At 34.3% G+C, this 26,514-nt stretch overlaps 1 protein-coding gene across 1 annotated transcript in view; it reads right to left on the minus strand.

The window, feature by feature from the left end:
- The window catches only part of EYS (eyes shut homolog), a 1,466,842-nt gene that overhangs the window by 922,176 nt on the left and 518,152 nt on the right, over positions 1-26,514 (minus strand). The window contains 2 exon segments of the mRNA XM_008684895.2: positions 712-791; positions 1,726-1,897. Of these exon segments, the coding sequence (XP_008683117.2) occupies positions 712-791; positions 1,726-1,897 (252 nt within the window).

Below are 26,514 nucleotides of genomic sequence, written 5' to 3' on the forward strand. Positions count from 1 at the left end.
AAAGAGACAAAGGATTTAAATAAAATATCCATAGTTTCACAGTATTAGAGGCTCTTTTTTAGTTCCAATACTTCCCTCCTTTACCATGTGAGACAGGAAGGATTTGGAAGAATGTCCCATTATTCAGGAAGGCTCACAAGATTCTCATCCACCAAATATGGTCTCAAACTTCAGGCAACTGACATTTCTCAACTAATCAGGCATCCCACCTGAAATGCCATTCGTCAATCACATCACAGACTCCTGATGACTCAAAAACAGATCCCGAGAGTTACAGGTGTTGGTGTTCTTTACATGTACCCACCTCCTGGCACATACAGCCAGTATTTATGTTCTTGTGATATCTGGATCAATTTAATATCCTCTCGTCCCTAGACATCCACAGATACCTGTATGTCCTAAGACCAGAAAGGGGGAGGCAGATGACAAAGCATAAGCTTTTGAGCCTTCTTTTGACAATAACCACTTCCAAGATTTAATTAATGAGGGGTCCAGACTGCAGAAATTGATGATAACAAGACACAGAGGAGGAAAAGTGAAAAGAAGCTGTGATTTTAGTTCTGATTGGAGTAACTGAGAAATTCCAAAGAAGAAAGGTGAGAGAGCAGTTAAATCACCAATAACTGCTGAAGAAATGACTCTGAAACCTATAATGAGTAGTTTGGTGTTTCTTTTAAATTACTCTAAATTTAATAACAATTTTGAAACTTCCATTAATCTTGATCTCACATCTTGAGCTAGTACATTCTGCAACACATGAACACTGATACTCACTAACGAGATCTATACATCTGAAACACAGAATTACATTTTTAAATAAGTAAGACAGTAAGGCATAATTTCAAAAGAGTTTCACTATTTAAAGTTTTTCTTTCCCAGTTAAGGTAAAAAACATACATTCCCACGAGCAATAGAAGGCAGAATCTGTTCCTGGCTTCTTATCCTTCAAGGTGACTGGACTGAAAGAACAGATCAATTTTAATTTTTGCCATCTTCCCCATGGCAATGTAAAGAAAGAACAGTTCTAAAGATAAAAAGTATGTCTAGAGTTCACGTAGGGAACTGAAGTCAGCTATGGCCGAATTGCACTGCATTGAGCTACCCATCCTCAACCTCCCTTCCCTGCTTACAAAGTCAGTAGCAGGACTAGAAAAGAAAAACTATGTCGCAGAGAAAGGCTGGTGCATCTATGAACTATTCTTCTTTGCCACCTGCATCTTCTAGAAAAACCCAGGGTCTAAATTTGCATGAACTAATACTCTATCCATAAGCAGGAATTGGAATTATACAATTTCATAAAGAGAGTAAAAAAATACCTTCCACGCACATGGGGGTGAGAGAGCCAGTCTACTTAGGGACATTTTAAATACTAAGTGTGTGGTATTATCCCTTCACAGAGCAAATAATAGAATGCCTCATCATCTTACCTGCTACTTCTATTACTGTGAGCAGTTACCTTTAAGTATATTAAAGTCCAATTAATCCACATTTATTGAAAATTACTTTATGCTAATGAGCAGAAATAAAAGAAGGGCAGAGATAATGTATCAGTACATTGCATTAAGTAAAACAGGCAGCATCTGTCATCTTAACTGTACTTAGCTCTCGTTTTATGAAAGAGCATAATTAAAATTATCTTTATCAACTTTCCCTTGACATTAAGTCTTAAATATTGTGAGTTTAATTTACTTTCTGATTTAATAATAGAAAAATAAAAATAGTTACCTTCCATGAAGACAAGGATTTGAGAGGCAATCATTTGCATTTGCTTCACAGTGTGTTCCGAAAAATCCACTGTTGCAGTCACAGGCATAATGATTGATGCCATCGATACAAGTTCCATCATGGAGACAGGGCTCTGATAGACATTCACCTATATTTACTTCACAATCAATGCCTACAATAGAAGAGACAAGACAAAACATGAGACCATTTAAATGTAAAACTCCAATGTTTGTTCATTATGGTTAAACATCACCAAGAAATCAAGACTCCCTCCCCGTAAAGGTAATTTGACACATTGTAGCAAAAAACAAAACAAAACAAAAAAACAAAAAAAAACACATTTTTCAAGGTTGAACATGTTTAGAGGTCTATGAACTCTCACACTACTAATTTAATGTAAATGAGAAAAACAAAGCACAAGCTTGATCTACTTAAGAAATTTGTTTTAGTATGAGGAATTGCTAATTGAGAAAATTAGTGAAGTAATGAATTATATCAAGTTGTCACTATAAATACTAATTCATAGATTTTTTTCCAGTTTTTTTTTTAAATGATTTTTTTTTTTAAGATCTTATTTATTTATTTGACAGAGAGAGAGAGACAGCCAGAGAGAGAGGGAACACAGGCAGGTGGAGTGGGAGAGGAAGAGGCAGGCTCCCAGCAGAGGAGCCTGATGTGGGGCTCGATCCCAGAATGCTGGGATCACACCCTGAGCCGAAGGCAGACGCTTAATGGCTGAGCCACCCAGGTGCCCCTAAAAAATGATTCTTGATAGTCAAATGTTTCTCACTTATAAGAGTTAAGAAAGAGTTTGAATTTTTCTAACTTTGGTCTTGGTGAGTCTGCTAATGGGCTGGCTGAGATCTCTAAATGCAACCTAATTTTGGCAAAATACCTAGTGTTTTCAAAGGCCAAGTTTTAAATATTTATTAAGCACCTACCATGTACTACCTCTGTGCTCAACTAGGGGTACCAAACAGAATAAGGAAAAACAAAACAAAACAAGAAAAGAGAGTGACCCTGTTAATCCAGAAACGTGATGTCATAGACAATATTTATAGATAGAAAACATCTGGAGAACAACATAAACAAAGCTTAATGGAAAGCTAGATTGTATTTCAGGTTTTACATGTGAGAGATATGAGGACAAAGTAGAGAGGCATGGTAAAAATGGTTAGAATAATCCCTCTGTCATTGTGTCCGTCTGTACTGAGCATCTAGCCACCATCAATTGAGCAGTTACTGGCATGCCAGGCCTTGTGCTGAAGCCTGCACATAATATTGCCTTAGTTAATGGTCATCTATCCCGGAGGTAGATCTCATTAACTCTAACTCACTGGTGAATAAACAAAGGTTTGGGGAGTTTAAATAATGTTTTCAAATCACACAGGCCATTCCAGCAGATTGGGATTCAAATCATGTGGACTGTTCCGCAGCTGCTATGGTATGTGCATAAATTGCTATGCTCAGTAATACAATGGATACTGTTAAAAACAAGACAAAGATCCAAAGTAGTCTCTTATGAAAGCCCCACATCACCAAAACGATACTTAATTACAGTTTCAGCTCTCCCAGAAATGGAATCCTAAACCAGGCAGTCAGGAATCACCTGATCAGCACTAGTTAGGTAGTCTGTCTGATAGACCCCCGCCAGCCCCTAATGATTGTAATAACCAACCCGTTTTTTGTCTTTTTTTTGGTCTAGTATAACCTCCTTGTTCCTGCTCGCTTCAGGCTATAAAATTCATTTTGCACAGCTCCTCAGAGCTCCAGTCTATGTATTCGATTGGATGCTGCCCCATTTGAGTCAATTTTTGTGCAAGCAAACTCTCAAATTTTTAATATGCCTCAGTTTATCTTTTAACAGTTTCAATTAAAAAATATATCTTTTACAGCTAAGAACATAATGTTTAGTTGAGAATAAGGATAAGCTTATTAAATACGAAGTGATTATAATGCTTAAAACAGATAGTTAAAAATAAGCTAGTTGGAAATAAAGAGAAGTTTATAAACAAGTTTATTATGAAGAAAATAATAATAATGACAATAATAATAACTGATACTTGGAGACCTTACTGTGTGCCAGGTACTGTTGAGAACTTAAATAGATCAACTCGTTTAAACTTTACAATAGTTTTCTGACGTGGAAATTGCTCTCCCCATTTTATAGAATAAGAAAATAAAGCACAAGATCTCACAGCTAGTAAATGGCAGAGCACGTGCTGTTAGCCACTGTGTGATACCATCATACTACACCTCAATATGTAACAGTGTGGTGTCTGTCCTAATGAGAGAGCAAACGGAGTACTTTGGGCATTTAAGAAATGGAGGTAATTGAGTATATATCTGAGAAAGAGGATCAAGAAAGCTTTGATGGTCATGGTGAAAAGGAACTAGAGAAAATTGAGATAAATAGTTTGAAAGAGTACCTTCTGTGTTAGTTAGGTCCTATTTCAGCATTTGTTTGCATACCAGCAAAAAGCTGGGGAGGACAAGGCTACTGGCAGATAGGCAGCCATTTTACAAAGTGATATCATAACTTAACTAATTTTCATATCATTTGTGCAACTATCTATTCAAGTGAATGTTATTTAGAGCAGTCACACTGGGAGTCTGTGATTTATTGCAGATGAGGCTTCAAATGCAAAAAATATTTTTGGAAATTCTCTTTGTAGACTGTCAGTTTTCAAGTCAAAATCCTATTATGTAATGGTTACTTTTTTTTTTTTTTACCATAAATGTTATTACCTAAATAGAACTTTGAATATTAATGATGCTATAAAAATAATGTATGTAAACTGGTCAAATCCACAGCTGTATTTAAAAGGACCATCAAAATTTAGGTTCAGAATATGGACTGAACAATCTTAATAGTGCACATTAGACTATTAATAATAAAAACAAAAAAGGATCCCCTTTCCTAATCTCAGTGGCTCATGTCACACAGGTATATTTCTCACTCACGCTCCATGACCAAGGTGAACTACAGATCCACTTTCCACTCTCTTCATTCTGAGGCCCAGGTTAATGGAACATTCTTTACCTGGGACATTGTCATCATCGTGGGACAGGGGAAAGGGTGCTTGGCAAACATATACTGGTTCTTAACTCTCTCACCTACATTTCATTTGCTGATCCAAGTCACGTGACCAAGCCAATCATAAATGGGCTGGGGATGAGTATTTTTCCATCAGTAAAGAGCAGATATTTGTGACAATAGTAATATTTACTGAAGACACATGCATCATTTAATCTCATTCGTAAATGAGGGTTATTTATTAGGACATCACAGGTTACTGAGATGATAAAGTTAAACTATGTATTTAAAACAACTAGTCCAGGGCCTGAAAAATATTTAAGACATAATTACGATTTTTTCTTGACAAAAATCACAACTACACTGTATCAAATGAGTGATTTTGGTGCTTCCAGAGGCATTATTATTCTAATTAATAAGATGAGTTAACAGTGTCTCTGTAGGACTATGTAGAATGCTGGCAGAATCAGTGATAAAAATTTCAGTTAAAAAGAGAGGGTCAATTTCCCAGAAAGTGTGGGGCAAGGAGTAACATGATAAAAGGGAACTGGACAGGATACATCTAGTACCACCTAGAGACAGGAGACTTGACAGAAGATACTATTTTCTGCTGTATTCTCTGTAGAGAGGGCAAGAGTGTCTCAATTTTACCAGAGAAACATCATCAACAGTACGTTAGGAGCTTTTTATTCCCCTACTGTTTTATCCATTAAGTAAACTGTAGTCATAATTTGACTTTCGAGGTAACCTCTAGAGAGACTAAGACTGTAATGATCAACTGAATTGGACATTCTGATCCTTCTAAACGTTTTTTTTTTCTTTAATTTTTAACACCATAATCCTTCAGCACCATACCAGTTATGTCCTCTTTTTGCCTTTTTAACTTCATCTTATTCTATCCTTACCCTTGACTATTCTGTTGTATTTACACTGACCTTGTGTCTCCTCAAAAACTTTGTTCCTCTTCCTAGCACTCTCTTTTCCTAGACTTCACACAATTCATCTCTTTGCTTTCTTCAGTGTTTATTCAGATGCCATTCTCAGTGAGGCCTATTTCACTACACTAGTTAAAACTGCATCCTCTTCCTCAACCACAGTCACCGTTATTCTGATTTTAATGTTTTTTCCCCCATAGCAAGTAAAAATCTGCTCATTTATCTTTTCTTTTTTTCTTTTTGTTTGCCTTTCCCATTACAAGCTTAGCTCCGCGAGGACATAAATTTTGTTTGTCTAGTTCAATGCTTCATTCCTTCAGATCATTGCGGTGTGTGTATGTGTGTGTTTGTATTTTGCTTTATACATCATTTCTGTTTTTGTTTTTCCTCAGAAGTCTCTGTGTCTTCCCAAGCAAGAAGAAAGCAGTTCTTGAGAATCTGGGGAAACTGTTTGTCCTTGCAATGGTGAGAATCAGAATCTGGAATGGAGTGATCCCTCTAAGGTGTGTGCCTGAAAGGCATGTCTTATCTGCGTGGTCAAGGGGAATTATGTAATGGAATCTCTATTTTTCCCCACCTCCAAATAGAGAAGCTTTCATGATAAGTTAAAAAGTAATAAGGTGTGGAGAGTGCTAGACTTTGGTTCAAAATGATCTCCTATACATAATTACCAGCCCTAGAAAGAAGGAATGCCTTGCTCAAGTTTGGGCCCCCTCACTGGTTGCTGTGTGGTGTACGAGAGTGACTCAGTTTGGCTCAGTTCGGAAGGATGCTTCAGCATGCCCTGAGTGATTAACTGAGGCTTCTGTTAGAACCACATCTTGTTTCAGCATCTTCCTTTACCAGTCCTACTTCTGTTTCTCCCTTACAGGCGTTGCTGTTGAAAGCAACCTCAAGAAGTTCCCTGCATGTAAATCTCAGTTTTTCTTTTGGGAAGCCTGACCTATGAAAAATTGTCCAGGAAATGAACATTTTCCTAGGAGTCCTTTTCAGTATTCAGTTAGAAACAATAAAGAAGTATTGAAGGTAAATAAATTATAGTTATTAGCAAAATATGTATCACTAATGCAAAAATGAAATCTTGATTTAAAGTTTGAATTTTCATTTCAAATGCCATAAAACAAGTATAACTACATTATATACGTTGATCTCAAGAGATGCCCTATAGTACTATATGTTGAACTGCTGTATATAAGTGCTGAATTATTAGGTATTGGGTTAAACAAGCATGGATTAAGCATTTAGTTAACAATCATTTTGCTAATGTTCTCATTGCTTGGGAAGATTTTTATGGGGACATTGTATAACCCATATGTATTTTTTAAAAGTTCTCCCAAAAACTTTTCCTGATGCTTTATTTTTTTATCTATAAACATCCCAAGATTGGACAGGGGCTGCTAAAATTCATTATAGTAGTCCTTAGAGCTCTGGGCAAAGGACAAGTACCAATAAATATTTGATGATAAAAATAATGATGATGATGATGATGATGATAATGATACTCATTTGAATTTTATCTCTCCTCATCTGTTCATACCTCTTTTATAAAAAGAACAGGGCAACTCTTCAATATCAGGCCAGGATTAAATGAAGGCTTCTCTCTCTTAGACTTCATTACCATAGGAATGTGGCCTGACATTACAGTACTTCATAGTTCATTGGAAAAGTCATAAAAACAATTACTACGCCATTAGAAGGAACTTTTGAAGAGGAGATTCAAAGTACCCTTCACAGAATTGCTAAGACAAGCAAAAACAATATTCCAGTTCATATATGTTGCTCCTTTACTGTTTTTAGATCATACCAAATGAAGAAGTCAAGAAAGGCATGTGAAATGAGGCATGTGTTTAATTAGGCAACTATATTGAGAGCTTTGGAAAAGGGAGAAGTTGTTCAAGGTGAAGGTGTACAGTGTAAATGTAAGTGCAAATAGGCATATAAGGATGGATTAAAAATGGAAGATACCAGATAAGAGGAAGTGTTAATATTCATAACAGAGTGAGAGAGATGAGCCAGAGTCCTGTTTTAATGTATAGATAAACATTATCTCAGGTATTCACTGAAATTAGCATGCTAAAATAATGTCAGAACTTAGGAGATTCACACATATCAAAATACAAGTTATAATTTATTGACTCACTCTAATACTAATATATTCAGAGGATTTTATTTCAGACGAGATCTGGTGTGTTCAGGGTGGTATGGCCATAGACCAGAGGATTTTATATCAAAGAAATTATCTGGTCCCTTGCTAAGGTCATGCAGAAAATAATGCATTCTTTAAAGTATCACTCAACAGATTCTGGTACAGTTAAAATAAACAGATTTGATCGGGTATATATAAAGTAATAATTTCTACTTCATACTGCTTAGGACTCTGGTGAGGATTAATGTGCCTGCACAGTTAATGCTTTGGAAATACCTTTGAGGACACACTTTAGGAATGATTTTTCTAGACTAATTTGAATGAGTGCCCAGAATACCCTATATGCAGTTAGTGTGTGTTGTTGAATTTCAGCAGTCAGACTGTTGTACTCCATGTCCCAACTCATAAGTCTAAGGATTGAGATCATTAGGATTAATTTTATGGCTTATTATATAAAGATAAATGCATACAACTCTTTGTTTCTGATTATGCATACCTTATTCAGTCATCTTCTACATCATAATCATATTTCATTTTATATGTATGTGGAAATCTTTACATAACAAAGAAAGTACCTCAGTAGACAAGACTGAATATTATAGACAGCCATTTAAAAAAAGAAGTTTGGAGAAGAAAGTGATTTTATAAAAAGAATTCTATTTTAGGCTACTTGTGTTTTACATTTAGTAAAAATAACTAAGAAATAATATTTTGCTATGCTTAAGTTTGAATATAGGACAATTTCATTTTAAATAAACATAACTGATACTCAGTGGGATATACTGACATGACTAGTTTCAAAATATTGAAATGTCCATGTAACCACTCAATGTGGCTTACCTTTCCTGACTGTCCCAGCCTCTCTACTGTAACTATCCAGACTTTACCTCCAATAAGTAAGGGATGCCCTGTGGCACATAAACTTTAGAGTGTGCTTATATCAAACTGATTGTTACATAATTTCATCATGACCTCTTAAGATAAATATCATAAATGTAAATGCATTTTAAAAAGCACCTCATGTAAATGAAATGACATTTAGTTAAATTTTGTTGAATCTTGGTAGATTGTAATTTTTTGTATTTGGTAACAGTCAGAAGAGAACAAGTGTTTAATAAACTTCAGTAGGACGAATTATATTTCTATATAGGGGAAAGACATCTTGAGCACTTTAAATCTTTCTTTAATAATTAAAAAAAAAAAGTAAGATTAAAAGACCTACAATTACACGTCTGGCAGCTGACAAATGGAAGCACTTACAGAGTCCTGGGGCTTCGAACAAAATGTGTGACATTTTGCAATGCATGTTTCTCTCATTTCTGACAACTCCACCAGGAACTCCACCAAGGAGATCAATGAAAAGCTCATAGTTTTTATTCTTCATTTGAATGGGCCCGAAATCCAGGGTCTTGATGAAATTTAAAGATTTTGTTTACCCCCTACCCTCCAGGTTATCCACAGAGACATTCTGACATCAAGACTGATTTAGGTTCTGTGAGTCAATCGAACACATCAAAGAGAAACCCTCTGGGAAAACAAGGCAGACCTACCAGTCCCTCAGCCCAAGCTGTGAAGCAAGATAGAGTAGAAAATAAACATTCCTGATTAGAATCAAAAAAACCCCCGCGGCTTATAAAATTTGGGGACCCTTCTTTAATAATGAAAATGCAAAATATGAACCACTTTTAAGTGAAAGTCCCTAAAGTTTAAATCAAGTAGCTTCATAGTAAATTCATCTCTAATTGCTATTATTCTCAATACAAAGCTGCATGGAAAAAACTGAACAATCTTCTAATTAATGTTATTTCCACTGTTCTCTATATGTCTAATTCCACAATTTGCTTAGGTAGGACGTACACTTTAAAACTAAGTCAATTTCATCATAAAACTAAAAATCCATGATAAAAAATATCCAGTGAACTCACTGCTTTCAGATTTAATTTTCCAAAATTAAAGGAACTCTGACTGAAGTGCTTGTTTTAAACCTTAAATCAATAGCATAACATTTTACTTACACAGAAAGGATAAGCAATGGCTTATGGACTGCACATCAATTCGTAGTTTGGTAAAACAGTATTATTTATGGAGTGGCATTTTAAAAACTATAATATGTCTCTAAAATATTTAATTTTAAAATCCAGTTAAAATGAAATGTTAGGTGATAATCATAGCACTTTATTTCTTTACGGCAGTTTATGATTTACAAATACATTTCATGTGTTCCTTTGATTTATTCCTTACCCAAGCTGTCAAGTTAATGTTATCCACAGGAAACAGATGAGGCACACTGAGAGCTGTACTGCTCAGTGACTTCGTCCTGTATGAAACAGTCATAAAAGCAAGTTTCAAAGTAATGTCTTCTGATTTAAAACGAGTGGTCCAATGTATGCTATGTAGGAATCAAAGTGTTTAAAGGTGTAAAGATACAATGGTGTTCTGGTGAATGTTTAACAACTTGCTCTTGGAAGAAAAAACTATGAGGGGAAAGGTCTTATTTATAACACTATCTAATTCCCCCCTGTGCAAATCATCCCATCTTTTTGAATTTCAATGTAGCAAAATTATGTCAACCAGCTCACAATGTTCATAAAAATTTAATAATCAGCATTCATAAGCCAGTGTGAGCTGGCTCTATCACACTACTAGGAAGGTACTTTCCTGACTGCTGTTTTGAAGTTGATTAAGACATCAAAGAAGTGGAAACATGTGAATAATGGATGGGTAAGGCAATCCAGATGGTTGGTTGTGGAAGTTGGGATGTGGCACTGATATGAGAAAACTTGTGTAATGTATGTGTGGCAAAAACTGTTCTGCAACATGGTGGAGGATAATATCATCATTAATTAGCATAATGGGGCCGAGAATTAAAAGGTAACTTGGGGGAAGATTTACAGGACTATGAGTATCAAGGTTATAGAGATCATTTTACTAAAAAACTCACTGAGTCTTATGTACAAGGCAAGCACTGTGGTAATAGCAGGGCAACAGGCTTAGGAACCATTTGTATGCTCATTTTACAGATAAAACTTAGCCACAAGGATGACATGTAACCTCTTGAATTAACTGGTAGAGCTGGGATGCCAACCCAGGGAGTCAAATATGAGCGTATTTACTAAACATTCAAATAATTTTGTGAATGATATATCAGGGAGATTTCAACTTTCTTCTGTAAAAACAAGAACCACCACTGAGAATTATGTGTCAAGGCTAGAGACAAGAGGCATAGTAGGGCAGCAGTTTTATCAGTACCGTTGTTAATCGGTAAGACCTGAACTGTGATGATGATAATGACAATAAAAACAAGTGACATAAAAAGGCATCTCCATTTCATTTGAGCTCATCATCAAATTCTTCTTCCTTCTTTTTTTCATAAAAACATATTAAATTTTTTAAAAAAATCATGGAAACGGAACAAAAATAATTTCTGTAATCTCATGATCTTAATATTTTTGTATATTCCCTTTTTATATTTTAACTTTGTCCAAATGTTTAGCGCTTTCATAGTACAAAAAAACACTGTTATCTACACAATGATAACACATTGTGGTTTTTTTTGTCCATTATGCTACGTGGTCTTCAATCATACCATTTTAGGGACTGCAAAATATTCCATGAAGAATATACATCATAATCTATCTAACCACTTTCATAATGAAGGTCATTTTGTTTCAACATTTTACTAATACAAATAACTAATGAAGATCTTTATGCATACTTACACATATATTTTTTGAGTTATTGTTTCTCTTGATAATTTACACAGAGAAATATTTCTTCTATGAGAAATTATTATGTCAAATGAATATTTAAACCTCACTAGTCTCTACCTCACTAGCAGGCAGTGGCATGCATATTCAAAAAGTGAGGCATAATTTTCACCAAGAAAAGTGGCTATTTTTTTTAAAAAAACAGCAATAACCAGTAGCAGTAAAGATGCAGTTAAATAAGCACTCTCTTATATTTTTTGGTTGGTCTTCAAATTATAAAAATCTATTAAAATGCAGAAAAACAAAATACTTTAGTAAGCAATTTAGCCAAGTACTCTAAAGTTTCTTCATTTGCAGCAAAAGACAGACATGCCCAAATGCATTTTCCATGAAATTCTACTTTGGAAATTTGTCCAAAGGATGCGTTCAGAAATGCTTCAAAATATACCCAGAAAGATGATTATTTCAGTATTTTTGATGAAAGTGCAAATTGGAATGTATATTGATGCCTAAATCTGAGATTAATTATACTAATCCTCACGATGAAATTTTAGGCAGCTACTAAAAGCCATGCTGTAAGAAATTCATAAATATTATGGGGGATTTTTAAGAACATCTTACTGCTAATTAAAAATTCAGGTGACCAAATACTATGTGCTATGCAAAAAACCAATTATAAAATACCTCCAATATGTTATCCAAATAATGCTATAGCACCGGGCAAGCGTTACTGTTTACTTCTGGTGATACGTATTTTGCAATCTTTGCTTTTGAGTTTTCTGTAATTTCCCTATTTCCACCTTGTACATGTATTACTTTTTAATGAGAAAAGTTATATATTGATGGATTAGACTGTTTAATTAAAAAACAGAATGAATATTTTCACATCCTTAATATCTAACCAATTTGTTTTCAAGGACCACACTGATTTCTGATAGCAATTTTGCTACTTGTGCTTTCTTTAGTTCAAATTTATTGATGTACTGTTGCTTAGTCTTTTATTTTTAGTGTTCCTGTGCCATTTAGTTTTATATGTGTTTTGTAAATGAAGCATCATTTGGGATTTTGTTTTGCATCTGCTCTGGCAGACTTTGTCTTTTAAGAGGGCAATTTAAAGATATTCATGCTTGTTTAGGATTTATTATAGCTGGTCCTGCACCTGATACACTTCTTTTAATTTTTTTACTCCTTCTTCCCCACCCCTCCATATTTTGTCGTCCAGCTCTTTCATGAATCTGCATGCTTTTTTACCTTTGTACCAAACACAAGTGCAGAACACTAATTTCTGAATGAATGAACGATCTAAGAATCCAAACACAGAACTGACAATTCTGTCACACAACTGGAATTGTCTTAAATTTTTTCACATTCACATTAAACCAACTGAAAATAGATACAATTAAAGAAATATAGAAATCAAGTGGAGAGCTTTTTCTTGACCACTGTTCTTTCATTTCTCCATACATAGATAACTTAAGTTTTGATCTAAAACTCCATTCATTTCCTAAAATATTACTTTGTCTTATACATTTTTAAAATAAGGAAATCGTTAAATTTCTCCATACAATTTTTTTTGTTTCATGATGTATTATTGACTTGTCTCAATTAACTCTACTAGATTTAACTCGAAGAGTTCTTTTTCACTACAACTTTCTAATTTAAGAAGTCTCTTTCTTCTTTTACCTGGTAGTTTTTTTCAATATGTTTCTAGGACATCTGTAAGTTTTATTTTTCAGGGAAGTAAGACACTTTGCTAACATACTCTTTGAGAACGTAAATCTGAAAATGCCTTTGTGTGGTCTTTTCAGGGAAATGGCAGCTCTGGATCCTATGTGATTCCCACATTACTATCTTCTATCTGTTATTGAAGAGGAGGAGAAAACATAAAGCCATGACGAATTTAACTCTTCTGAAATCGTCCCAGTTGAAAGAAATTCTGGGCAAGCTGATGATGTATATAAGAATATATTCCCATTCCTCATCCAGTTTTTCACCAAAATAAACCACAAATTGATGGAAACAAAAATTGAGAACTGACTTACAACAGGAAAACAGGATACATTTTTGCCAGACTTAATGCTGGTGTGCAAAACCTTTTACATTAATTTCTTCTGCCTGAAGACCTAAGTCCAGAAGCTCATAAAGGCAGCTTTTCAAGTGGTGGTTAGTTCTATAAATTCTTTTGCTTAAGGTACTGGTTAAATGCAGATAAAACATTATACACATTATCATCAGGCTTTACATATATAGTAGAAATTTCTGCCATTAGACATTATCTTCCTTTGGAAAATGAATTTGAGTGTTTTGTTCACAATGATATATAACAATAAGGGCCATTATGTAATGAGTCTGTGTGTGTGTGTGTGGGTGTGTACATATAAAACTGTTATTTGATATGTTATTTGATATGTGCGTCAAATGACCCCATCCATGTTAAGCCTTTAATTCATTAAGTAAATGCTATCAGAATTGGTATACTTCACATTCCCCTGGACTTTCTGTGGTTATGGGGTAAGAGAAATGACATTCACTCATTTGTTTCCTTATACCCCACTTATGATTTTTTTCTTTAATGTGTGAATTGGTAAATTTTGACTCTGTATGTATAATATATTCCTTTGAATTTACATGTAAAACCAAAGCAACTAGGAGGAGCTACAGCTCCATGGTAAATTGTATCTGTACTTGAAGAACTTCAATACTAAGAAGGGTTTAGAAAAATCTATGACACATATATAATTTAAGGTACCAGAATTAATTTTACCTTCTCTAGATCTTACCAATTATATATTCTATTCATAACAAAAATTCTGTCATTATTCTTGATGATTAACATCTTGTAATTAAAAACATTTTGCTATGCTTTCTAGCTCTGCCCTTATTTCTGCTGCATTGATCCAATACAATCATATTGAATTAATTTTTACTTGAGTAGTTCACTATAAATACAATGAAAACCCATTATTTCATTTGAAAAGTTAGATTGGATACATAAATTTCATTATTCATTAAATAATTAGCGACCCCACATATATTTCTTTTATAGACCCAATCAGTTACATAATGATGACAAAAATACGAAAAATTACCTTACCTGGTCTTTTAAATTTTGTGCACTGTGGCTATAGTACACGATGCCATTTAAAGCAATGTTCGTTTATAGTAAAAAATTTACAGTGAAAATAAACTTCTCATTTTAAAATTACTACTGATAAGACACAAAATTTTCTTTTTTTCTTTTCTCTTTAAAAGATTTTATTTACTTGAGAGAGGGAGAGATAGAGGGCATGAGCAGGGGGAGGGGCAGAAGGAGAGGGAGAAGCAGACTTCTTGCTGAGCAGGGAATCCAATGTGGGGCTCTATCCCAGGACTCTGAGATCATGACCTGAGCTGAAGGCAGACGCTCAACCAACTGAGCCACCCAGGCACCCCAAAACACTAATTTTTCTTTTAGAGAATTTGATATATCATAGTTTAGGATTTTAGACTATTTGACCAGTTCTTTTTGTACTCACATTCACATACAGACATATGTTCACATATCAAGATCATTCTTAAATAGTATATTTTACTTTTACTTGCATGATGAGTAACATTACATCGTTGTGATTATGAACATAAATATGGTAGCAGGTAGACTTGACTCAGAATCCTGCCTCTGCTACTCATTTGTATGTATGACCTTAATTTTGCTAGACCTTCCTTATCTGTAAACCTGTCATAATATTTACTATGCATATTGTTGATATAGGATTAATTAGCAAGGTGCTAAATAATGGCCATGCTTATTGTTATTATTGTAGGATACTATTAAATATTATTATGTAGGAATTGGGTAAGAAAAGATGATTGGTTTCTCACCTTGGAACATGTGCAGAATAACTCTTTACATGTAAATTGAAATAAAAATGTAATTTACAGTCTTTGATTTCAGAGTGTTTTACAATTTAAGTGAGGACGTTATGAAAATAAATAATAAAAGATGTGCTTTGAGAATTTCCCCTTCTCTACATTTGAATTAGTGCGTTGGTTCCTAGGTGGGGACTACTTGATGGGAGGAAGTCATTTTGGATTCCTTCCCATCCAGAATATTTTCAATTTCCAAGGGAAAATGCATAGCCCTCAAATTTGTGATTCATTTGTTGTGATTAGATAGGATCCTATTGTCTTTTGAGAACTGACAGCAACTCCATAGGATATAGAATCATAAAACAGCTGATACTGAATATTTTCATGTAAGGAAAAAAATCTAGTTGGTAGCAACTGTGAGATAATTGCTTAAATGATTTAGTTTTCATAATTGACACTCATAATGTGTCTTTAAATCAGGTTTTTCAGTAGAATATAGAAATGTGCTGTCCAGTACTGCAATAGATACATGTAGCTATTTAAAGTTGATTAAAGGTAAATTAAATTTAAAATTCAATTCTCCAGGCATATTTCGGCTGTTCAATAGCTACATGTACCTAGTGACTACTGTCATGTACAGCACAGAACAGACCAACCCCATCATCACAGAATGTTCTATTGGACAGCATTGATATAAACCAGGATTCTTCAACTTAAAAAAAAAAAATCCTGGAGTTTTTTGGGAGTTTTTTTTTTCCCCTAATCACCCACACTGTGAAATTTTAATGCCAGAGACATATGTTTTATATACCTTGTCTTACATATAAAGGAGAAAGATCCTCCACCCTCACTGAAAATGCATGATGTAGACTTACCAAAAGAGAAAAAAATTCACCCACAGACTAATGTCATGAAGGGCAGAACAGAATTTTGCCATGTGTTCATTTATATTTACAAATTTTATGAACCACTTAATTTTACCTTCCTGAACATACAAATAATTGTAATTAAAATGAATATGTTGAGGTGAAATAAACTTTAAAGGTAATCTCCATTATTCTATTGCTCTGTTAATACTCAGGTCAAACTACTTACATGAAAACTTTTTAAATTTCTTTTTTGTGCTAAATGTAAAATAAGAGTAAAAATAGCTACTTTGGTATCTATCTTCCTACTATCCTTCTTGTGTGTATCTTTCAGCAAGCAGAAAGTGTGGTAGATACTGAGAAGCAGAAGGAAATAATAAAGTTCTTGCTCATCAGATCAGACAAACTAGTAGAAGGTAAAGATAAGACCAATACCTAGATCTTTCATTCTTTATACTAAATAATGTCTTAATACAACAACATGAAATGATATGCTAGTTTCAGCTGACACCCACTCACATGAGCCAATTATAAAATTTTTCAGTTTAGTGAACCAGTTGACATTACACTGTTCGTAGCTTGAAATCAGCCATCGGGTTATATGTATATCTCAGAGGTCAGGAAAAAAATAAATAAATAACGAATCAGGAGTTTGACTTTTCCCTCAGAGAACTAGTTAAAATTTGCCAACATACCACTGTCAAACACTTTCTTAAGATGATCAAGATTAACCTCTTAAACCCAATTATAATAATTCCAAAGCTCTCAGTTAAACCTCTAGAAATTAAGGAACTGGCTGAAATGGCAAAACAAACTCACGATTTCTCCAGAAACCCAAGGAATCGATGGGACAACTTTCAGTAAGTCAGTGTTTAACAATGTTTGGCATCAAGTATCATTAAAATTTGCAACAGTTACTCTCTATCAGTAGAACTTACAGTGCATTAATGCTAATAGTGTTTGTTTTACAATTAACACTGAGCTAACCTTCATGAAAATAAACAAATTTGTGAGGAGCACATTATTTACCTAAGTGCTGGTACAAATTTTCTTGTTCTGGGACAGTAAAATGTCAAGGAAAATAAACACAAGAGGTTGATCAGGCATGTCATTATTTTCTTTCTTTCTTTTTTTTCTTTTTTAACTAAACTGAAATTTTCTAACAAGGTCATCGATTATACTGCCTCTTGGTATCCACATATCATGAGAACACGATAGATAAGGGTATAGTGGTTTTGCATGCATTGTAATGATTATTTCCAAGTTTTTTCCCAAAATAGTATCTTAGTAATCCAGCACTGTGAGAAATGACTGAGGATAAATGTACCATGTAAACAATGCACTTTAAAGTTTTAACATTTTTGTTGTTGCTGTTGAGTGACATCATAGGTTCAGTGCTTGACACCCAATAATGAATTATCTGTCAAAATATTTTGCAAATAACATCGACTGGGAGAGATAATTCCCAGAAAAAGTCTTGTGGTGATATCAGGTTTTAAGCCATCTCTGAGCAAGTAAATCTCTTTCCTATCCATGAGAACCATCTTCCCTCCATATTTAAGCTTTTCTGTGGACCCTTCTTTCCCGTACTAATTATAACTGAAACCTCTTATACGTTTGCTTGGCTTTCTCCTGATGACACCAAGTTTTTTGGAACTCTCTCCAGAGGTGACTATTCATTCTTTCAGACAGACTCAAATAAACAGTAGAAAAGGGTTAGCAGAGTTCCTAAAGACCTTTATTCTAACATAATCTTTTAACATTATTTTCCTATAGAAATTAATGCACGCAGATTAATACTTTCTCCCAACTTTCTTGCATGGTTCTTTCAACAGCCAGTATTTGGAATGACTTTTACAGCAAAGATTCAGCCTCTTTCACCGCAAATAATTTTTCAATTACTCCTATTACAGCTATCTATTACTAGCTCTACACAGATGCACACCTTATGGGACTAAGCATTGTAAACTGTTCTCTATAAAACACCTAATCAGTTCTTTACAAAAAAAAAAAAAAAGATTGATTTATTTATTTTAGAGAGAGAGAGAGCGCACACGAGTGGGGGGAGGGGCAGAGGGAGAGAATCTTCAGGCAGATTCCCCTCTGAGTGCAGAGCCCAATGCAGGGATTCATCTCATGAGCCATGATATCATGACCTGAGCCAAAACCAAGAGTCAAAAGCATAATCGACTGAGTCAGCCAGGCACCCCTAAACACCTAATCACTTTTTTATAATTAAAAACATTCCTGTATTTCATTTCCCTTTGTATCCTAAATATACTGTATTTCTTTGATTCTAAGATGTACATATTGGTCTTAGAAACTTTCCCATTTTATGGTGCATAAAATCACGGTGAGTCATATCGTTGATAACACTTTAAATCTGATGAAACATCGTTGGTTTTATTGAAGCTTCTTAACAACAGTCCAATCTCCCTTTCTCTCTCATTTCTGCCCACTCCTAATCCTTTCCTTCCTCACTCCTTTCTCTTCCTTTTCAATGCCTTCAGGAATAGATTGACTCCACATTCTTTTTCTACAGGTAACTCACAAATATTCATCTGTCATCATTTCTTCTTCTAAGCCTCATACATCATTCTGGATGACTTACCTGAAATCCCCACATGATTTTATTACCTTCAAGTTTAAAACAAAACTTGCCTCCATCACTTCTTCCTTATCAACAACCTACTCTCCCCACCCCCCCAAAAAAGCAAATAGCCATCCGTTTTTCTAAATTTCCTTCTTTATGCAAATTATCTGAAATTTACTGAATATTATTTAATGTAAATAACTGAAATTTATAGTTTTATTGTTCAAAACTGTACAGGTAATTCCATTTCTAATCCTTTTATAAGTCTGATGCACTAGGTAATTAGCCAATTCTTTTCATTTCCATCGCCACACGTCTAAATCAGGTCCCCATTTATATTTAAGATCATGTAAGGGACTGTTATTTGTTTCCCTGTAACTTAATTTATGCTTCACAGAATATTTAAATCTATCATCTTACAGAGGCAATTCCTGTCTTGCTATTCCCTTGCTCTAAGACTTTCAATGGCTACCTGTTACCAAGAGTTAAAATACAGATTTCACATTTCTTATTTTTGACTATTACTGAAGAATTAAATCAAAACTTGTCCAACAATGAGCTTTCTGGAAGAAGAAATAAAAAGGGGGGTATTATCTCAAGTCTTTTATTAAAACATTATAATGTGAAAGAACAGTTCTAAGATGTGTGTCTTGCAGGAAGATTAAAGATGAAAATTATTCAAAGTTCAAGTTGTTCCTAGAATTGAGCACTGTTCACATTCTGAGAAGGTAGGGAAAATGAGGATGCCTTAGTCACAGAACAGGATGCAGAGGCAGTGATTCCAGGTTATAGTTTAGTAGGTGTTGGTTAGAAATTTGAGTTTAGAAACAGGGATGGGGAAGAACAATTTGGAGCCAGGCTTTGGCAAGGGTATATGGAAAAAATTAGTCTTATAGGACTTTTCAGTTTGAATTTCTAGCTAGTATATAAAAGATTATACAAATATTATCCTCAATAGAAATATGGAGACATTTCTTAGCTTTACTACCAGCTACCTATTTATCAAAGCAATAGTTAACCAGTATTTCAGTGCTAGAACTTTTGAAATCTAAATTGAGATGTCACTGTTGATTTTAACATTAATTATATTAACTTAATGTGGTAATGCAGTGCATTTGAGGAAAGTATTAGATTTTCTATATGCAACTAGTGTGAATTAGTATTACAGTTTTCTATTACTTTGTTTAAAAAGCAAAGTATAGGGGGCAACTGGGTGGCTCAGTTAGTTAAGCATCTGCCTTTGGCTCAGGTCATGATGCCAGGGTCCTGGAATCAAGCCCCACATTGGGCTCCCTGCTCCACAGGTGCCTGCTTCTTCCTCTCCTCCCCACTCATGCTCTCTTATCACTATCTCTGTCACTGTCTTTCTCTCTCTCTCAAACAAATAAAATCTTTAAAAAAAGTAAAATATAGTCAAATATTAATACCCATAAAAATTAATTTGTTATGGGAAACAGTATGGGGTTTCCTCGAAAAAGTAAAAATAGAATTATATAATCCAGCAATTCTACGTCTGGGTATATATCCAAAGGAAACAAAAATACTACATCAGAGAGATATCCATGTTCCAATGTTCATAGTAGCATTACCTATAATAGCCAAGGCATGGCAACAACCTAAGTGTCCATCAATGAATGAATGGATAAAGAAGTTGTGGGAAAGATATAAAATATATATTAATAATTATATATTATTTATTATTGTATATTATATAAAAATGAGCAATATTTAGATATTATATGTGTCCATATAAAGTAGAATATCAGTCAGCCAAAAAAAGGAGGCAATCCTGCCATTTGCAACAACATGGATGTACCTGAAGGATATTATTCTAAGTGAAGTAGTCAGACAAAGACAGACACTGTCTGATCCGTCACTTACATTGGAAATAAAAAACCAACCAACCAACTAATCAACCAACCAAACAAACAAAAAATCATAGAAAAAGAAATCAGAGTTGTGGTTACCAGAGGTGGGGGGTAGAGCTGCAGGAATTGGACCATGGTCAAAACGTGCAAACTTTCAGTTGTAAGATAAGTAAGCACTGAGGGTGTGACACACAACATGATGACTGTAGTTAACACTGCTGTATAGTATGTTTGAAAACTGTTAAAGGAGTGAATTCTAAGAGTTCTCATCACAGGGAAAAATACACCTTTTTTCTTCCTTCCTCCCTTCCTTCCTTCCTTTCTTTTCTTTTCTTTTCTTTTCTTTTTTCTTTTCTTTTTTTTTTTTTTTTTTTTTTTTTTTTTTTTTTTTGCAACCAAATGACATAATGAATGTTAAGTAAACTTATTTTGGTTACCATTTAACAAGGCAAATAAGTCATTGTGCTGTACCCCTTTGAATTTATACAGTACTATATATCTCAGTAAAATTGGAAAAAAAAACTCCCTCTCAGAAAAATTTATTTATTTATAAAAATTCTAACAAATATGAACACTATATTTAAATAACTACAATGGTAAGAAAGTATTTCCCTTAGTTACTATTGATTCTCTTATATCTTATATTCATCTTCATTGTTCTATTCAGAAGCACAAATTAGAGAAATCTGAGTCATCCATGAATTCTTCCATCTCATATCCAACTTTTCTATAACAATACATCCTAGGTCTGATTTCTTCTCTATTCCCCTAGCAACTGCTTTGGCTCGGTTTCACTATGTCTTAAGTGCATTTTTAACACATTATTCCCCTCTTCCCCCCCCCCCCAAAAAAAAAGAAGAGAAAAGAAAAAAAGGATGTTATTTCAACAACATCTTTTCTGGATTTATACTAACCTCTACCGCATCAATTTATTTTCTAAAACACAGATAGTATTTTACATGTTTTCTCCTTGATAACTTTCAATACTTTCTCCTTTTCTCTATGAAAAAAGAAATCCTTATCAAAATATAATACCCATTAACTGTCATGCCTTCTTAGCCTCACTGTGAACCATTTACAGAACGGAACTCTAATCTTAACCCTTCACACTCATTGGAGATGCCTCACCTGCAATAATTTAGATTCCCTTCCCTACCTTCTCCAATTGTGAAGGTCTATTTTCCTTGGAATCTAAATTCATATGCCATGTTATCTTTGGATAATTTTGTGATACATTATAGTGTATAGTTTCTTCCTTTATCTCTAAATATGTCTGTAGAGTTGTCACACTGAACCTAATTATTTATTTGCAAGACTCGGAGATCATTAAAACTTCATTTCTGCAGTTCAAGTACCTGATACAAAGGCCTGTCACTTTCCCCCCAGCAGATACGGAGAAAATTATTTTTATTATGATAATTTTCATTAGATAAATGGGTGATTTCTCAGAATTTTTTATTTCTTCATAGATTTTAAGAATGATCATATCAATATTTAAAAATAATTTTTAGTGATCATGGTTATGCCTTGATCATTCAAAAAGCAGGTGTTTACACACATTTTAGTAGTTGCTCTTGAGATGTAGAATCTGTAAACAGCAATGGCCCAGAGGTTTGAAAAATGCATATGAGGAGTTAAAACTGCTTTTATAGTAAAGCTTGTAAAAGCAAGAAGCACTTCTGGGGAAGTCTTTTCAGTTAACTGCATTGCTAGGAGTTTGAAGAGAGAGATTTATAATGATGGGTTGATGTTTTCAAACATTCAACAGGCACAGGAGACAAAATTATGACAAATAGCTTATTTCCAGTGGGAATGGGGGGAGGGAGTATGGGACATCAGGTGTATGAGCTGGAGGATAAATGTCTTAGTCGCACCGAACAAGAGAATACAGCTGGTGTAAATAGCATGACCTGGGTAATAGTACACAGAACAAGCGAAGGAGAGGATGATAAATTTAGAGATTGCCACTGTGGATCATAGTGTGAGTCCATCCAGTGTAAAATTCTTCCTATGGCAATAACCAATATTTAATGTTCCAAAAGAAGATGAAAGCTCACAGACTGTGCCTAGGCGACTTATTCAATGTTATTTATCAGGTGAGAAATTTCTATATCAGTCCCATATGTAATCATTGCACATCTTGAATCATGCAGTTTGAATACTCTTAACAGTATTTGCTGGCAGATCCACAAATGGTATTGATGGACATAAAAGTAGTCAGGCTTTTAAAATAATCCCTGTACAGTTTGTTTTAATAATTTCATTTACCATTAAAATATGGTTATCCACTTCAAATGGGACACACACAGAAGCTGAATATCATTTTGCCAACAAGCTGGGTCACAATACATTTAAAAACATGTTAAACAGAAATGTATTAGCATCCATATAGCCAATAAAATACCAGTCTGCTTTAGAATGTTCAAATTTACTCTTATGTTTCTGTATTTATAATTTTTAAAACTGCTATAATTTTTTAAACCTCTGAAATTCTTAGAAAAATTCAATTGTTATATTATACACTCCTACTCAAATAGATAAAAGTCGATTTTATCAAGTTTTTGTCAGAGGAAATGGAGTGAAAAAAATAGAACATATTTATCAAGTATTATGCTGCTACTGATTCAGACCCTGCTCTTGGAAACATCAGGAAGGAATGATAAAGAGCAGCAATACAAGAAGCCTGTGTGCCAGGAAAATGAACCAGTGAGAAAGAAAAGCCGTGTTAAAAACTGAAGATAAAAAACATGCAGCTCTTTCTTTTAAAGAGTGTTTTCTACCATAATCTTCCTTATTATGCAAGCAGTGGCAGTGAAACGTTAACTAAGGTATGGTATGTACTTTAAGTACAATTATCACAATTTAATCTCATCCTAAGAAATGCTCCCAAAGTCATCACACAACATATAGGTTCAGTAACTACAGGGTTTGTAGATGATAAAATGGATTTTGTACAAGGTATTCATTTCTTTTTCATGAGGTTCCAGGAGGAAAGTTAGCTTCAAGGTTTGCCATGATATATATGGAAAAGGATCACTTTCACATTTCAGAAGTTCTGTTCACTACCTCGTAGCTACTAAAGAACAACTAGTAGGGTACCTGTAGGAAAGCTACCATCTACATATAATGATGAAATATACATTGATAGTTGTATGCTATACACTCGGGATAATAAAAAAAGTCATGATAGTTCCTATATTTTAAAGGTATTTTGTTTGAGGACCATATAACCAATCAAGAGAATGAATAGGAATTGGAACTGGAAGGGATCTCTTTTTAATTAAGAAAAAAAATTATAGAAAAATAATAAAGCTAATGATTGTGCCAGGATTAGAACTTGAATTTCCTAACTGCCAATCGAACAACTTTTGAAAACTGTACATTGTCTATAACTCAGGAAAGAATATACAATTTCTGATTCACCTGCACTGTCTTTTTGCCTCTTTCTTGCCCCTGATATATTTGTATAGTGCAGTGTGGATTTGGTGCAAAAGTAGTTAGAGATTTGAAATCAGACATGTTTTGGGCTTTAGTCCTACCTTTGCCACATTTTAGATATGATATGTGGGGAGTCATTTTAACTTCAGTAGATACATTAGTTTGCTATTGCTGCATATCAAATCACCACAAATTTTACAGCTTAAAACACCCATTTATTAGTTCACAGTTCTAAAGGATAGAAGTCTGGGCAGGCTCAACCGGTTTTTCTCCTTAGGGTCTCAAAAGACTGAAATCAGGTACTGACCAGACTCTGCTCTTATCTAGAGGCCCTAGGAGAAATTGGTTTCTAAACTCAGGTTGTTGATAGAAGTCAGTTCCTTAAACTGTAGGTCCAATGTCTCCATTTTCTTGCTGTGTGTTAGCCATGCCAATTCTTTAAAGGTAAACTAACATGCCTTCTAAAGTAGTCCTCTCGGTCATCAATGCCAGCAAGGACAGGTCCAGTTTTTCTTAGTGTGAATCTCTTTGAATTTCCATTTTACTCACCAGCTGGAGAAAACTTCCTTTTCTTAAAGTGTTCATGTAATAAATTAGGTGCATCCAGAGGATCTCCAGTTCTCCATACAATTTAACACAACCATGGAACTGATATCTCATGAAAAATCATAGGTTTCACTCACATTCAAAGCAGTAGAGGTTATACTAGCCTATCACAAGAGCCTATTTTTTATCTACAAAAATTGAGTTTATGTCTACCATACATGGATGTTGGCAATAGTGAAAGAGCTAATATTTAAAATCCTGATACAACACAAGTAATGAAATTACTATTTTAGTAAATATTTGACTCTCAAGGAAGCATATTTCATTTATAGAGAAGAGTGTATGTTAGAACATTCTTTCTATATTAACCTAAAATCGTTGCCTATAATTTACCCCTACTTTTGAAATCAGAGAGATTATATGAAAATTTCCATTCATAATCATTCATTGTGTGGCACTGAATCAGCATTGATAGCAATTTGATTCCATGCCAGGTATTCTATTTAGTGAACAAAAACAGTATCTCCCTGCCTTCTTTAAGATTACATTCTAGAAGGGAGTTATACATTAACTAATGAATTATACAAATATATGTGAGATTAAAATAATGAAAAAATACCATGAAGGGAAGATTAATTAATGCTATGAAAGCATCCATTAGAGTAATTCTTAGATGTCAGGGGAGGGCCTTCCCTAAAGAAGTAACTTAAAATGACACCTGGTAGGAGGTGAACAGGAGATAAATGGGCTTTTCAGAAATAAGCATAGGTCGATAAGAGACAGAAATAAGGTCAAAATAGCTGGAGGACATAAAGTCAGAGGGAAGATGCAGAAAATCATATTGCAAAAGTATTTAGAAACATTGTAGAACTTGTGATAGAACAATTGAAAGCTATTAAAGTTTTTGAGTATAGAGATAAAATAATAGACATTAGCTGTGAAAATAAAATTGCTCTAATTACTATGCAGATAAAGACAAATAAGCTCCAAAGTAACTAAAAAGACCAAGTCTATGTAATAGAGTATCAGAGTAGGTTGGTGATAATAGAGACAGAGAGACATGGTTTGTTTGAGTTCTCTAGGTTATCAACCAACATAACTTTGTTGGATATGGTAGGGGGGTTGAGGAGCGTATTAGGAATGTTTTTAAGATTCCTGGTTAGCAAAATGGATGATTTCTGTGCCCTTCACTGTTTTGAGTTCAAAACTCAACCGTTCTTAACTTACTGATACTGAGGTGTCTTGGCAACATCCAAAAGGAGATACCGGTTAGGCTGTTTACCAGGCTCTGGCTCAGAAAAGAAGCAAGGACTTGAGACAGCAACGTGTAAATAACTGCACATAGATGGAAACTGTGGATGGATATAGAATGAACAGAGAAATGGGCATAGGGTTATGCCTGAAGGATCTTTAGGAGTTAATAATAGGGAAGAGGTGACTGAGCCTGCAAAGGAGCAGACAGATCCAAAAAGTGGCAGAGTGGAATGGAGGTAAGAATGAGGTTAAAAATAATAATAAAAATAAAAAATAAATCCAGAAAGAGGGAATGGTCAAATGATCAAGTAAGATGAAATGATCAAGTAAGATGAAAATTTAAAAATACTCAGAACTTTTCAAAAAGAGGTAATTGATAAAATTTGGGAGAACTGTTTTATGAGAGAAATGGTGGTTGAAGCCAAAGATTGATGATAATCACCAGAAACTAAGAGAGAGTCGTGGAACAGATTCTTCCCCAGAATTTTCAGAAAGCATGACCCTCCTGAAACCCTGTTTTCAGATTTCTAGCCACAAGAACTATAATAGA

Source organism: Ursus maritimus, unplaced genomic scaffold (assembly GCF_017311325.1).
Source record: "Ursus maritimus isolate PB19 unplaced genomic scaffold, ASM1731132v1 scaffold_29, whole genome shotgun sequence".
Taxonomy (NCBI): Eukaryota; Metazoa; Chordata; class Mammalia; order Carnivora; family Ursidae; genus Ursus; species Ursus maritimus.